Genomic DNA, 17,193 nt, shown 5'->3' with positions numbered 1-17,193 from the left:
ACCCACCTGCCCCCTGGCACTTTTCTTATCATTCATTTCAGTTAAGTAACATTTGTAGAAAGCTGAACAAGGCTTTAAAAAATGTTATAGTTCAAGAAGTTAAATTGTAAAATAACTATTAAAGACATGACACTGCATTTTTTAAAATTGCATCTTCCTAGGATCTCTAGAAATAAACCTGTTTGTTAATTAAAACAAATCTACTTGACAGAGTTAACAAAGCAGACCCCCCCAACCCAACTCTGTTACTGGGGTAGAACTATAAGAAAAAATTAAGTTGGAAGGAATCTTTGGAGATCACCTAGTCCACTCCCCTGCTCAAAGCAGATCCATTAGATGAGGATGCTCAGGGCCTTGTTAAGTGTGGAATCTCCATCTTTAGAGATACTCAAAACCCACTTTGTGATCATGTTTCAATACTCAGACACACTCATGGAAAAAAAATTTCCTTGCATCTAATCAGAATTTCCCACATCGCAGCTTGGGCCCATTGCCTCCTGTCTTTTAACTGTGCATTTCTTGTAGTCAGCTTATCAGTCGCCTGCATCAAGAAACTGTCATGAACATACTCCAGAAATCTCCTGGATTGCTTATGCCCAACCATATTACCCTTCCATCTACAGTTGCATGAAGAACTGAAATATGAAGACTACTCAAGGCAAGGACTGCATCCCTTTCTAGGAAGAAGGAACAAGCCAAAATTGTGCAAGTATACATCATATCTTTATTTTTATTACTGAACAACTCTCTCCAAAAATGGGCACAGAAATTAAAAATAAAAATTAATTGCACTACTTCATAAAGGATTAGTAGTAACTCAAAAAAAAGTACGTTTTGTTAAAAATTTATCAAGCTTGCAAATGATTTCATTACAGATATTCATAATACATTTAAAATATGTTAAATGACGCAATAAAGTGTGATTTTAAAGAAAATGCTTGACAGAATATGATTCTAACAAAACCCATAAGCTTTGATAATCATTAACAAACCAAACAAATAGCAAAATGAGGTAACAATGTACCAAAGGAAAGGAAAAAAAAAACAAAACACAAACCCCACATAGCTCATTTATAGGAATCTAAATATAACTCAGTCAAAAATGTGTTTTCCAAAAGTAAAACAAAGGTTGGTAAATGCCATTCCAAATATCTCTCAGCTGTTAACACATCTTGTTATCACATTCAAGAACCTTTGTAGATGCCATACACAACAAAAAGGTTTACTTTGTACAGTAAGATTTCTGGAAAGAAAATGATAAAATGAGACCTTGGAGATATCTGTAAGCCTTTAAGCCTCTCTCTCTCTCTATCTCAGGTCAAAGTTATGTTGAGAGCTCTTGTTAAAAAAAAAACAACAAAAACCCTACACCCCCCCACTGCAACAGGTGTGCCAATATGGCAAACCATTAACACCGCCAACCTCCCCCCCCCCCCCGTTGGGTAAGTATGGCAGGAAGGCAATGAACATTTCTTTAAGTGTCTTGCTGGATTCTGGTACCATCAGGCACCACAACAAGCTGTGACATTAGACACACATGGCAGTTAATAGCTGAGCATAAATCCCCTTCACCCTCTCTTTTGACGGCCACAATAGAAAAGACTTGGTTGTAGCTGGTCTGATCTGATTCGGAACGCATGCATGTATGCTGTTTATACACACTAACCACAGGAAACAAGTCTGCACACATCTGCAAGAGTCCCATGCAAACAGAAGTAACATTCCAGAAGAGATCAGCCACAGGAGTGCAACAATTAAATTAAATATTTTACCAAATTAGATACTCCATCTCCTAAATCTTCATCTGCTACTGTCGTGGTTTAGCCCCAGCCAGCAACTAAGCACCATGCAGCCGCTCACTCACTCCCCCCTCCCCCAACAGGACTGGGGAGAGAATTGGGAAAAAATCTCATGGGTTGAGATAAAAACAGGTTAATAGGACAGCAAGAGAGGAGGAAACAACAATGATAACAACAATAATAATACTGACAAAGGAATGTACAAGAACGAGTGATGCCCAATACAGCAATTGCTCACCACCCGGCGATCAATAGCCCATCCCCGAGCAGCGATTTCCGCCCCCCGGCTAACTCCAGTTTATGTACTGGGCATGACGTCGTATGGTAGGGAATATCTCTTTGGCCAGTCTGGGTCAGCTGTCCTGGCTGTGTCCCCTCCCAGCTTCCTGTGCACCCCCAGCCTACTTGCTGGCAGGCCCGCATGAAAAGCTGGACAGTCCTTGACTACTTAGCAACAACTCAAAACATCAGCACCTTATCAACAGTTTCTCATCCCAAATCCAAAACATATCCTCACGCTAGCTTCTGTGAAGAAAACCAGCTCTATCCTGGCTGAAACCAGGACAGCTACACAGTGTTTTACTGACAAAAAAGGGACATTACTCACCAAGATTTCTCCAGTTAGTTACAAAAAGAAGACTACTTTCTCCAAATGTGCCTTGTTCATTACGCGTTTATATCTGGCTTAGAACAAGTGCCGCCTTTCTATACTTCAAACAAAGTGAATACTGAGCATTGTAGTTTTTGTTATGGTTAAATCTGTGCAGCTAGGGTTTTTTTCAGATATATTAGAGACCTTAAGTATTATAAGACGTATACAGCACACACTTTAAAAAATAACCACATGATTTCATTCGCTAAAAAAATAAAATTTACTATAGGTGGTTTAACTTTTTTGATGTTATTGTGAGGAGTCCATTCTTTATGGCCTGGAGGAGAGAGGAAATGGTAATATTTTGAATTTGATATAACAGTATATTTTCGTTTAGCATTCTTAATTATTGACAAGTATGGACAGACTAAAGTTTTGAGTACTATTTGTGTAACTAAAATACAAGAGCATCTGAAACAAGCAAAAACAATAGCTGTAATTAATTGGTTTGTAGAACCTTCAAAGGGCAAACACCATAGAAAACATAACATTGTCTGAAAATATAACTGATAACCAAGCACAGCAGTATACAAAAGTATCAGAAATTACAAGGAACAAACAAAGCTCAGACTGGCACCAAAGTTATAGCAATATTGGTAGCTGTGTCACTTGTACTATTGTAACCAAGGTATTGACACTAAATTTAGGAGAAAACACTTTGATGCCAAAAATCACAATCCTTGTTTAACTATGGTATGTTTAGATCAAGTTACTTCACTGAAATATCTTTAAGTTCTTAACAGTCTGAAGTGTTAGAGAAGTCAATATTTTCAACTGCACAACAAAAAATATTATTTGAAAGGCAGGCAAATTAAAGTTACCTCCCATTTCACGGCATTATTTGTTCTGGATGGTGTACCAATTTACTCTTCTACAGTGGAACATTCTGGAGACTTGACAGAAAAAGAAAGAAGGGGAATTTTTTCATGCCAAGCCTATCAGAAAATACAGAAGGCTAAGAAGCAGCACCCTAGGACAACTGTATTCTAGCAGTGAATGACCAACAACAGCCCTTTCTGAAGCACAAAACTCAAAAGTTCTACTACTCTGAAAAAATGTTAAAAAACTTATTTTGTTCATTAAGTCACAGGAATAAAATCATATCCTCTTAGAAGTTATTTTAATTGTATACAAACTGTCTTGGAAACAAAAACATAAGTGATTAAAGCCAATGTTTATATACTAAAGGAGTACATACATAGCGAGTATAATGGTCAAAGTGAAAAAACTGGTAACAACGGATGAGGAGAAGGCTGAGGTACTCAATGACTTCTTTGCCTCAGTCTTCACTTCTCTTTCCACGCCTCTCGAGGGGATGGACTGCAAGATGGGGACTGGAGGAGCACAGTCCCTCCCACTGTAAGAGAAGATCAGGTTCGAGATCACCTGAGGAACATGAACATGCACAAGTCTATGGGACCTGATGAGATGCATCCCAGAGTCCTGAGGGAATTGGCTGATGTAGTCGCCAAGCCACTCTCCATGATATTTGAGAAGTTCTGGCAGTCAGGTGAAGCCCCTGGAGACGGGAAAAAGGGAAAGATCGCACCCATTTTTAAAAAGGGTAGCAAGGAGGACCCTGGGAACTACCAACTCGTCAGCCTCACCCCTGTGCCTGGGAAGATCATGGAACAGATCCTCCTAGAAGCTATGCTAAGGTACATGGAGGACAGGGAGGTGATTTGAGCCAGCCAGCATGGCTTCACCAAGGGCAAGCCCTGACTGACCAATTGTCCTGGTTTCAGACACCAACCTAGAGACCTTCTATGATGGAGTGACCTCATCAGTGGACAAGGGAAGAGCTACGGATGTTGTCTCTCTGGATTTCTGTAAGGCCTTTGACATGGTCCCCCACAACATCCTTCTCTCTAAATTGGAGAGATGGATTTGACGGGTGGACTGTTGGGTGGATGAGGAATTGGTTGAATGGTTGCATCCAGAGGGTAATGGTCAATGGCTCAATGTCCAGATGGAGATCAGTGACTAGTGGTGTCTCTCAGGGGTCCGTATTGGGACCAGTATCTTCATCAGTGACATAGCAGTGGAATCGAGTGCACCCTCAGCAAGTTTGCAGATGACATCAAGCTGAGTGGTGCGGTTGACACACCTGAGGGATGATATGCCATCCAGAGGGATGTGGACAAGCTTGAGGAATGGCCCCGTGTGAATGTCATGAGGTTCAAGAAGGCCAAGTGCAGGGTCCTGCACCTGGCTGGGGGCAACCCCCGATATCAATACAGCCTGGCGGATGAAGGGATTGAGAGCAGCCCTGCTGAGAAGGACTTGGAGGTACTGGTGGATGAAAAGGTGGACATGAGCCGGCAACGTGCGCTCGCAGCCCAGAAGGCCAATTGTATCCTGGGACGTATCAAAAGCATGGCCAGGAGGTCAAGGGAGGTGATTCTGCCCCTCTATTCCACTCTGGTGAGACCCCACCTGGAGTACTGCGTCCAGCTCTGGAGCCCTCAGCACAGGACAGACCTGGACCTGTTGGAGAGGGTCCAGAGGAGGGCCACAAAAATGATCAGAGGGATGGAACACCTCTCCTATGAGGACAGGCTGAGAGAGTTGGGGTTGTTCAGCCTGGAGAAGAGAAGGCTCCGGGGAGACCTTATTCCCACCTTTCAGTACTTAAAGGGGGCTTAGAAGAAAGATGGGGACAGACTGTTTAGCAGGGCCTATTGCAATAGGACAAGGGGTAATGGTTTTAAACTAAAAGAGGGTAGATTCAGACTAGATCTAAGGAAGAAACATTTCACAATGAGGGTGGTGAAACACTGGAACAGTTTGCCCAGAGAGGTGGTAGATGCCCCATCCCTGGAAACATTCAAGGTCAGGTTGGACAGGGCTCTGAGCAACCTGATGTAGTTGAAGATGTCCCTGCTCATTGCAGGGGGGTTGGCTAGATGACCTTTAAAGGTCCCTTCCAACCCAAACTATTTTATGATTCTAATCTGCATCTATCAGTCTAATATATCAGTCTAATCTGAAATCAGATGAACATAAATAAAACCCAGCTAGAAGAACTGAGAAGGAAAACAGAAAAGCTTCAATATTAAAGTAACCAATTGGAAGTGTTAATATTGTTAACTGAGTTATGCAATATTGCAACTTTATATAGATAAAATAAGCAGTAAACCTGTCATACTGAAATTTGTATTTCCTATCGTGTGTAAAAAACCCAAGGTTACTCACATACTGAGTAATGAACACAGTCTTCAGAGGTACAGTTAAAAGCCTCCAATAAAGGGGAAGCATAACATCTGTTTGAATAGCAAGTAAAAAAGTCTTTTTATACCATTAAGCGTATTGGGGAGGAAATATTAAATGTCTATAATTGCAGCACCCTCTGCATTCAGTGTGTGACTCCAAACACAAGGAAAGAAACCAGTGTACAGTACTAGTACTGTGTAAATAACATAAGATTATACATTGCAGCATAATTAATACTACATACATACATTCTTAGTACATGCTGGTATATATGTTCTCAAACACATATACACACCCAGTCACAAGTGCACTTCATGCATCCTCTCACCACCCCCCCATTCATGCCCACTCACAGTATCTGAAGGTAGATTGCTATGTTGTTCAGAGCTACCACTTTTTATAAAAGCACATGCTAAAAGATCATGTCCACTGTAATCTCGCAGCAACACTCGTAATGATCACACAAAAATCTGGAAAAGTTAGTGGACACACAAAATTAAGCTAAAAAAAGTCTTTGGAGTTCCAATCACACAGTTAATATAGCAAACCCACGATTGTGAAGAGTAATTATAAGCTTTATAATTGATTAAGCTGCACAGTGCAAAGAAATGTCCATTGACCCTTTTGTGTAAAGGGAATGCTGGAAGCCACATGGGTAAGTTCAATGGATAGTTCATATATACACATGACCAGGAACACCCAAACCAGATTTGTGCTCTTAGATTAGTCATTCTGAATCACGATGCACTTCTGAAGCATCAGCTCTGCAAATTGGGCAGGTACGATTTGCCTGCAAAACCAGAAATAAAATAAACTTTAATGCATTGACAAATACACTCGTTACGGTAACAGTGTCTGCAACTCAGAAACAAAATCAAATTGCCACTCGCAGTGATAAAGAGTACCCAAAAGGGACAAAAAAAAAAAAGATAAATCCAGCGCACACCCATTTTCTGTTACTTTAGAGTATGTGAAAATGACCTAAAAGTTTTGTAAACTCAAAAGAAAAATACAGTGGGCAGAGAAACCCACCATCACTAGAGAAGCAAGACAGAGGTGGAAAAAAATTCCCTATATTAGGGCATCCTAGTCTTACTAGCTCTTTGTCATGAATCACAGCTTTTTAGGCTCTCACTACCCCATTATCCCAGCAGAAGAGCAGAAGTCTATAATGCAGGCTTGGCCAAAGCTTGAAAGCTGAGTGGGGAGGAAAGAGAAGGGTTTTTAGTAACAGACACAACACACAATCTGACTAAACAGCTCCAAAGCTGAACATGCATACAAGTTTTAAGTTTAGCCCTTCAGTGAAAAACTTGTTGAAAATACACTGATTCATAAAATAATTCATGTTGGAATGATCCTCAGGACTTCTCTAGTCCAGCCTCCTGCTCAAAGCAGGGTCAGCCGTAAGGTCAGACCAGGTTACTCAGGGCGCTCTCCCATTAGGTCCTGAAAATATCCAGGACAGAGGCTGCACAGCATCTCTGGACCCCTGTTCGACTACTTGTTCTTGTGTATTTCATGAAAGTAATTCCCCTTTGCATCTTAACATAACTGGTGTAAAGAAGAATTAGATGCACATAATGCATTATAGGCTGCAAAATGTATATCCTCTCTAAACTTGCTATTCCTTCAGGCAAGCTAACTTTCTGTGACATGAGCTGCACAATGAACAGAAATTATCATAAGAAATGTTAAATAGAAATTTTCTAGATTAAGTGAACCACATTTAGAAGAAAAGGATTTACAGCCTGAGCCTTCAGGGTGAATACAGATCATGTTTTCAAGTTTTTCTTTGGAGGTATGACTAAATCCTGCTTTTTTAAAAGAAAGATTTCTCATGTATTCCTTTGATTCAAGGAGTTAGGATATCAATAAATAATCAAATATTGTGAAACATGATAAAATTGAGAGTTGAAAAGACTGACAAGCAAAAAAGATAATCGCTCTCTTGTTAATCTTGTCCCATTCACTGTTTAACTTCTCTTTCATGAGTCTTCAGCCTTATTTAACATGGATTTTTTTCCATCCTTTAGCCAATACTAGTGTTAAAAGTCAGCAATTTCTAAGCTTGGTTAGAAGCATCAGCACAAAATTGCCTCGCAAATACTACAGTTCACTTCAGATTACTAAAAAAAGGAATGCCCCAAAACTGTTTTATTCCCCATTTTACTGATCTCTAAGGGCTATCTTCACTACCCTTTGACTGCCAATTGAAAGTGCTTAATATAACATAAGAACTGCCATACTGAGTCCAACCAAAGCTTCATTTAACCAAATACTCTGAATTGAACAGTGACCAACAGCAAGTGCATAAGAAAGAGCATACATTATATTTCCCTGATACATTCCCCTTCCTTCCAACAGTCTGGGGGTCAAGTGCTTTTTGAACCAGATGCAATGTCTTTGCATGAACAACCCTGGGAGGAATTATTTTTTTAAAAACTTATCAACCTTCACAGAATTTCAGCATCCATCATGTCATGGGGTGCGTGACACCCGATGGTCCTAGTTCTCATTTCAGAAGAGGGAGCAAGCTATTGTTCCTTGTTTACCTTTTCTCCATGTCACACATAGAATCATAGAATATCTCAAGTTGGAAGGGACCCATAAGGATCATCAAGCCCAACTCCCTGCTCCTCGCAGGACTACCTAAAACTAAACCATATGACTAAGAGGGTTGTCCAGACGCTCCTTGAACTCTGACAGGCTTGGTGCTGTGACCACTTCCCTGGGGGGCCTGCTCCAGTGACCGACCACCCTCTCAGTGAAGAACCTTTTCCTAATGTCCAATCTGTGCTTCCCCTGACACAGCTTCATTCCATTTCCTCGTGTCCTGTCACTGGTCACGAGAGAGGAGATCAGCACCTCCCCTCTGCTGCCTGTCTTGAGGAAGTTGTAGATTGCGATGAAGTCACCCCTCAGCCTTCTCTTCTCCAAGCTGAACAAGCCAAGTGACCTCATCTGCTCCTCATAAGTCTTGCCTTCGAGACCTTTCACCATCTTGGTCACCCTCCTCTTGACACACTCTAATAGTTTTATGTCCTTCTTATAGTGAGGTGCCCAAAACTGCACACCGTACTCGAGGTGGGGCCACACCAGTGCAGTGTAGAGTGGGACAATCACCTCCCTCGACCGGCTAGCTATGCTGCCAGGGCACACTGTTGACTCATGTTGTTGCCATCAACCCAAACCCCCAGATCTCTTTCCACGGGGCTGCTCTCCAGCCTCTCATCCCCCAATTTGTACATATAACCAGGATTGCCCCGTCCCGGGTGCAGAATCCAGCACTTGCTCTTGACTGCTCTTGACATGACTAAGCTTTATGCAATTATACAGTTTAACAAGTCCGGTGTGGAAACATGCTTCAGCCTTGCCCCAGACCACAGATGTGAATAGCAGGGGACTGGAAAATATTCTGTACTGACAGATATGTTAATTTGGGCTAGTTGAAAATCACTGTATAAAACAGTCTAAATAAGTATCTATGAATGTTAACGTACTTTAAAAAAAATATTTCAGGCTAGAACAACTAAATGTTTACAGTCATCCTGTTGATTCTCAGACATGATCTCCTACAGTATTCTGAACCCAAGCACATATTTCATTCAAATAAGTTCTACTGAAAGAAAAAAAAAGCAGTGTTGTGGAAACATTTAGACCAGTCTGAGATTCTGTAAAAGCTTTAGAATACATTGGGTACTCTGACCCAAAGCTGTTTTCAGATTCCTCTTTTTTTAAAAAAATCCTATCATTATTCATGATGCTTCATTAGCCAAAAGACTACTGACAATATCAAATACAGTACTTTATGCACAGGATATTCTACTTTATGCATGAGGCAGTCATTTCCTTGACCTTATAAAGCATAGAAATTATAGGACTTTATCCAAGTAAAAAATGCATATTCTCTGTAGGAATACATTTGTCAGCAAATAACGCGAACTCTTTTATTTTTAAAATATATCCTTAAATGAGGTAACATAAATTGCATCTATAATTATCTAGGAAATGCTTGAAATACTTCTTTCACATAGCACTGTGAGATATTTGATCTTGCAACACAGACTACAGACAGATAAAAGTACATCTGAACAGAATTTTTTAAAAACTGAAACAACAAAGGAATGAATACCTTATTGGCAGTAGGTCTGGATAACACAGCTTGTACAGAACATAGAATCACAGAATCTTTGGGTTGGAAAGAATCTTTAAAGGTCATGTAGCCCAACCACCCTTCAATGAGCAGGGACATCAACTAGATGAGGTTGCTCAGAGCCCCATCCAACCTGACCTGGCATGTTTCCAGGGGTGGGGCATGTACTACCTCTCTGGGCAACCTGTTCCAGTGTTTCACCACCCTCACTGAGAAAAAATTCTTCCTTATCTCTAGTCTAAATCTGCCCTCTTTTAGTTTAAAACCATTACCCCTTGTCCTGTCACAACAGGCCCTGCTAAAAAGTCTGTCCCCATCCTTCTTCTAAGCCCCCTTTAAGTACTGGAAGGTGGGAATAAGGTCTTCCCAGAGCCTTCTCTTCTCCAGGCTGAACAACCCCAGCTCTCTCAGCCTGTCCTCATAGGAGAGGTGTTCCATCCCTCTGATCATTTTTGTGGCCCTCCACTGGACCTGCTCCAACAGGTCCAGGTCTGTCCTGTGCTGAGGGCTCCAGAGCTGGACGCAGAACTCCAGGTGGGGTCTCATCAGAGTGGAGTAGAGGGGCAGAATCACCCCCCTTGACCTGCTGGCCATGCTTCTTTTATGCAGCCCAGGATACGGTTTGCCTTCTGGGATGCGAGCGAACATGTCTGGCTCATTTCCAGCTTTTCATCTACCAGTACCCCCAAGTCCTTCTCAGCAGGGCTGCTCTCAATCCCTTCATCCACCAGGCTGTACTGATACCAGGGGTTGCCCCCAGCCAGGTGCAGGACCCTGCACTTGGCCTTCTTGAACCTCATGACGTTCACATGGGGCCATTCCTCAAGCTTGTCCAGGTCCGTCTGGATGGCATATCATCCCTCAGGCGTGTCAACCGCACCACTCAGCTTGGTGTCATCTCCAAACTTGCTGAGTGTTGGGATCACCCTGCATGGCTCGACCTTAAGGAGAAGGAGCTGTGGCGTTGATCTGCATGGCTCGACCTTAAGGAGAAGGAGCTGTGGCACTGAGAAGCTGGTAAACAGCTGGATATCTGCACGGCTCGGCCTTGAGGAGAAGGAGCTGTGATAAACAACTAAGAAGAAGCGAGGAAAACAGGAACACCTGCAAGCAACAATCCTGACTGTGTGAGGGGCGCGTGGACAGCGCGTGATATTTTGTATATAGCCAATTGCAATAGTGTGTGTAACAAGTTGTAACCAATCATGAGTGTGTGCGCAGTGACTAAGCGAAAATTATGATATATATTGGAGTCAGACAAGACAATAAAGGGCTTCGGAATATAACTCTCATAGAGTTGTGAACTCCATCCTTCTCCCGCAACTGGTGACCCCGACGTGATACGATCTCTGGGATCTCATCGTTGAACACCGGTCGAGCGCAGAGGACGCCGCGGGAGAAGCCCGGTTGGAAGAATTGCAGTCAGCGGGACTGACGCAAGGAAAAAGAAAAAGGAATACGTTGCAACGGAGAAGCACCCAGCGAGGTGAGGTGAGCAACCGGGGCGGCATGGGGCAGAACACATCGCGTGAAGAAGGGGCGATAGTCAGACTCCTGCTGCACATGCTCTCTAAGAGAGGACTGAAATATGATGAATATACACTTAGAAGGCTTCTAATTTGGAGCCGAAAGAAAGGGTACCCCCCTGATCCGTCTGTGGCCTTTAAAGCAGAGACATGGGAGGAGATAGGAAAAATGTTATGGGAGCGTATTGAGAAAACTGCCGCAGAGTTAGTGACGGCGTGGAAGTTGATATTAACCACATCTAAAGCCTTAAAGGCAGAGAGAAAAGCTGCAGCTGATGTGGAGGAGGCTGTTAAACTGCTTTCAACCAATCCCTTCTTAACCGAGTCAGAGGGTCCAGGACCTTCAGTGACTCCAACTGCACCTCCTGAGGTGCCAGATGCACCGGGTGAACTGGCCGCATTAGATAAGTCAGAGAAACAGATCTACGATGATGTATGTGAGGGCAAGACGGGACAAAGCTGCCCAGAACAATGTACTCAATGTTCCCCTGTGTGCCCATGTGAAAGATTGATGGGGCGGGCTTCACCACCCCCGAAACCACCCAGACTTAACCGATCGAAAGCCGTAGTTTTGAAGCCCTCAGCCGAGCCCCTGCCACCTTTACGGCCCCCGTTGCCTGATAGCAGTGACGAAGGAGAAGAGCCTGTTGTAGAGACTATAGGGAGGCAAGAGCCTAGAATGAAAGGCGACCCTAGGGAGCGGTGGAAAGACGTTCTTTTAGGAGCGATGAAAGACGAGGAAACAGAGTTACCGATGGCATTTCCTGTTAGTGTACAGCCTCACGGGCCCAATCGCTGGGACCCATTTCACTGGGACTTGATTAAGAAAGTGCGGAAGGCAGTACAAAATTATGGCTTGCAATCACCTTTCACGCCAGCTCTATTAGACAACATATTCACGGGAATGATTCTACACCATGGGATTGTCGGCAGATGATAGATATGTTGTTGACACCAACCCAAAGGTTATTGTGGGCAGACAGATGGTATAAACTCTGTATGCAAGAAACCCTGAGAAACCTGGAGCGTCAAGACGGCGATCCACTCCAGAACATTACTATGGAACAAATGACAGGCCAGGGACTGTTTGTGGATGTTAGATTGCAAGCTCAGCTGCCCTTAGAAGCCTTGCAATTAGTTGGGCAACTAGCGTTGAATGCGTTGCGAACAGTCCCTGAGGAGGGAAAGAGGCAACCATCTTACACTCAAATTAGACAAGGGAGAGATGAACCATATATGTCTTTTGTTGATCGTCTGAGAGACGCTTTGAATAAAGTGTATACCAATGAAGACGCAAAACTAGCACTGTTGTTGAATTTAGCGGTAGAAAATGCCAATGTAGATTGTAAAAGAATTTTGTTAACTTTGCCAAAAGAAGCAACGTTAGTACAAATGGTAGAAGCCTGCAACAGAGTAGGCTCTGCCACACATCAGGCAGAAACACTCGCAAGTGCCTTTGCAGCAGCAATTAAGCCTTTAAAAATAAAAAAGGGGAAAAAAATGTTCTAAATGTGGAAAAAGAGGACATTTTAGAGCTCAGTGCAAGGCTACAAGGAAAGGACCTAGGCAGATTGAGACAGGTCATAAATCCTTCCAACAAGGACCCTTTCAGCAAGGAATAGGCCCAGCAGGAGCACCATGTAGACGATGTCAAAAATTTGGTCATCAAGCCTCAGAATGCTGTTCAAAGTATCATCGGGATGGTATGAAATTGGGAAACGGGCGACCGAGCGTGAAGGCACCCCGCACGACGACACAAATGGGGAAGCACCACCAGGCTGCTTGGCAAGCCTCAGCGCCTGAACCAGAGGGAGCGCCGGAATGGACGTGGAAACAACACTAGAAGTTACCTTATGGGACATGTCGGTTTATGATGTCCCGACTAACGCAAATGGACCATTAGGATATGGATTGAGTGCTTTGTTATTAGGATGATCTTCAGCAACAAAGTAGGGACTTTTTGTTCTCCCTGGAGTCATTGACGAAAAAGGCCATATTGTGCCAACCACTAGACCTTGGAACACACCTGTTTTTGTGATTCCAAAGAAAAGTGGAAAATGGAGACTATTACATGACTTGTAAGAAGTCAATAAGGTTATAGTGGACATGGGAGCCTTGCAACCAGGGCTATCATCTCCCTGTATGATACTGAAGTATTGGAAGCTTTTGATTATAGATCTCAAAGACTGCTTTTTTACAATCCCTCTGCATGAAGATGATGCCAAACATTTTGCATTCTCAGTCCCAAGTACAAACAAGGCGCAACCCATGCAAAGATATCATTGGACAGTATTGCCACAAGGCATGAAAAATTCACCCGCGATGTGTCAAATTTATGTAAATTGGGCTTTACAGCCAATCAGAAAAAGGTGTCCTCAATATTTCATCTATCATTATATGGATGACATATTGATGGCTGGTGATCAATTAAATCCGGAAGAAATGATCAGGGAGCTCGTTGAGCTTTTGAGGCAAAGTGGGCTGCAAGTGGCGCCGGAAAAGATACAAACTGAAGCGCCATGGAGGTACTTGGGGTGGATGATCACTGAAACGTCGGTGACCCTCCAAAAGGTTGAATTAAGAATTCAGATTAAAACATTAAATGATGTACAAAAATTGGTAGGAGACGTTAATTGGATTCGACCTATTTATGGGATCACAAATCAAGATATGGAGCCTTTGGTTCAGCTCTTGCGAGGGGATAGCAGGTTAAACTCTCCTCGGCAATTGACCAAGGAAGCCTGGGAAGCAGTAGCAAACATTTCTGAAAAGGTAACTCAAGCATTTAGTTCTAGGATAGACCCCTCGATAAGGATCACTTTGGCAGTAATCAATCACGAGTGACATCCCTATGCGCTTATAATACAGTAGATAACAAAGCTAGAATCAAAAGCGGACCCATTGAGAATTTTAGAGTGGGTCTTTTTACCTCAGTAGCACAGAAAAACCATCACCATGAAAGTAGAGTGTTTTGCAAATTTGATTATGAAAGGGCGCAACAGAATTATTGATATATCGGCAAAGGACCTGAAAACGATTTTAATACCATTACAACAAGAATATTTGACTTGGGCTTTGCAGCACTCTGTTCCCTTCCAAACTGCATTAGCAGAATTTGAGGGTGACATTTAGATTCATTATCCATCACACAAAATGTTTACCCTTAAAAAAAAACAAAAAAAACCCAAAAAAACAAAAACCCAAACAAAAAAAAAAAACCCAAACATGAAGTAGAAGAAAAATCAAAGTGTAGTCAATATCCAGTTCAAGGTGCTACAGTATTTATGGATGGTGGTGTGAAAACAGGCAAGGCAGCAATAGTATGGCGAGAGCACGGAGAATGGAAAGAACGGGTACTTGTCGTGCCAGGATCAGTTCAAAAGGTAGAACTACAGGCAGTAATTGAAGCCTTTAAATTATGGTCTGAAGAACCTGTGAATATAATTACTGATTCTTTCCAAAGATTGGAAGGTTCAATCCTCAGACAGGAACAGCTGAGGAACAGCTATATCAACAATTTAGAACGCTTTGGTTTTTATTGCAGAAAAGACGACACCCTTATTACATTATGCATATACGCAGCCATACCAACCTTCCAGGGGAATTGGTGGAAGGAAATGCAAGAGCTGATCGGCTGACTGCCGCAGTATGGGCTGGACCTGCTCCGGACCGTTTAGGTCAAGCACAAGCCTCTCATGCCTTTTTCCATCAATCTGCCAAAGTTTTAGCAAGACAATTTAATCTAAGTGCAGGTGACGCTAGAGCTATTATACAGACTTGTGCTGATTGTCAACAAATAGGCCCAGGAATCGCGATTACAGTTAGTCCCCGACGACTGCATTCGCTACAACTATGGCAGATGGATGTGATACATGTTGCTGACGTTGGAAGATTTAAATATGTTCATGTTTCAATTGATTGCTATTCTGCAGTAGTTTGGGCCACTGCACAAACAGGAGAAACTAGTAGGCATGTACAAAAGCATTTGTGAGCTGCATTCGCAGCCCATGGTATACCCCTACAAATTAAAACCGATAATGGTCCTTGTTATGTAGCCCAGTCAACCCAACCATTTTTTGCTCAATGGGGAGTGACGCATGTTACTGGAATACCACATCCCCCAACTGGACAAGCTATTGTTGAACGAATGAATCATTCCCTGAAGTGTTTATTGCAAAAACAAAAAGGGGGAGAGGCTACCATACCACCCCAAGAACGTTTGAATAAAGCCTTATATGTGTTAAATTATTTCCATCTAGCAGAAGGAGAAACATGTAAAAGGAATGACAGGAAGTCTGTTTGAGTTAACACAAAATGTGCAAGTAAAAGTTAAAAATTTGGAAAAGAATATGTGGGAAGGACCTTTTCAACTGCTAACCTGGGGACGAGGTTATGCTTGTGTCATTACAGATTCTGGAACTTGTTTGGTGCCCGCAAAATGGGTAAAACCATGGGTGGAACAGTCACCATCGTCATCGTCAGACACATCTTGATACTGTTAGGTGTCATCGCAACCTGGATGCCACCTCAGCCAAAAGAAAATGTGTGGGTAACATTAGCAAATCAAACAGGACAAGACACCTTCTGTCTGTCTTTTTCCTCCCCGGGCAATCCCTTTTCAATCTGCCAGAAGGGTCATGATGGCTGTGTGGAGATCAATGGGCTGGGAAACAGCTGCCCGGGAACTGGTCAGGGGACTGTGCTATGGGCGTCCTAGTTCCTAATTTGAGAATTATCATTAGACAAACATGGAAAGCTTTTAAGGCAAAGTGCTCTATAACTACAAATCCTTTGGTAAGATATAATATTGGTTTTCATAGCTTTATAGCTTCTATTGCTAGGAGTAGTACAACTAGAATTGTTTGCCTTGTAATATTCTGCTATTAATTTAAGCATAGTTGATATGTGACTGCTGGATTATAGTAAGATGCCATGTGAACAAAGCCTATGAACCAATAGACGGGGTGGCTGTGGCGCGTGCAGCACGTCTGGCCAGCGGGCACATGCGCCATAGGCTCCCTGTGTTGAGAGGTGGCAACCGAGGCATGTTCCGACACTCGCTTGCCACGTGTGTCGAAACTCGTTCCTTGGCAAATGTATAAATACCGGGATTTCCCGAAGAGCAGGGGGATCGGTGTACGGCAAGGCCACCGTTGCCTCCGTGGGGACGCCCACGTAAAGCTGGCACCTACCGACTGCTGGGCTGAGTTCGTGGCACAGGATGATACAAGAAGGTACAGATAGTCCATCTTCCTCACAGTCCTTAGGTTGCAAATGATCCATCAGGTTTTGTTTTTAGATAAACAAAAAGGGGGAGATGTTGGGATCACCCTGCATGGCTCGACCTTAAGGAGAAGGAGCTGTGGCGTTGATCTGCATGGCTCGACCTTAAGGAGAAGGAGCTGTGGCACTGAGAAGCTGGTAAACAGCTGGATATCTGCACAGCTCGGCCTTGAGGAGAAGGAGCTGTGATAAACAACTAAGAAGAAGCGAGGAAAACAGGAACACCTGCAAGCAACAATCCTGACTGTGTGAGGGGCGCGTGGACAGCGCGTGATATTTTGTATATAGCCAATTGCAATAGTGTGTGTAACAAGTTGTAACCAATCATGAGTGTGTGTGTGCAGTGACTAAGCGAAAATTATGATATATATTGGAGTCAGACAAGACAATAAACGGCTTCGGAATATAACTCTCATAGAGTTGTGAAGTCCATCCTTCTCCCGCAGCTGAGGGTGCACTCGATCCCACTATCTATGTCACTGATGAAGATATTAAACAGTACTGGTCCCAAGATGGACCCCTGAGGGACACTGCTCCTCACAGATCTCCATCTGGACATTGAGC

The 17,193-nt window shown here is 42.9% G+C and overlaps 1 protein-coding gene across 1 annotated transcript in view; it reads right to left on the bottom strand.

Moving 5' to 3' along the window:
- Nucleotides 1-6,213: 6,213 nt before the first annotated feature.
- The window catches only part of LOC309415182 (E3 ubiquitin-protein ligase RNF38-like), a gene marked incomplete at its 5' end in the record, with an annotated part of 97,981 nt that continues 87,001 nt past the window's right edge, over nt 6,214-17,193 (bottom strand). The window contains one exon of the mRNA XM_082012623.1: nt 6,214-6,454. Coding sequence (XP_081868749.1) covers nt 6,392-6,454 — 63 coding nt within the window. The 3' untranslated portion in view covers nt 6,214-6,391. The remainder of the gene's footprint in view (nt 6,455-17,193) is intronic.

The sequence above is a fragment of the Phaethon aethereus genome, assembly GCF_964289735.1.
Source record: "Phaethon aethereus genome assembly, chromosome: W".
Classification (NCBI taxonomy): Eukaryota; Metazoa; Chordata; class Aves; order Phaethontiformes; family Phaethontidae; genus Phaethon; species Phaethon aethereus.
The sequence above is the reverse complement of the archived record's forward strand: the minus strand, read 5'-3'. Positions and strand labels throughout refer to the sequence as shown.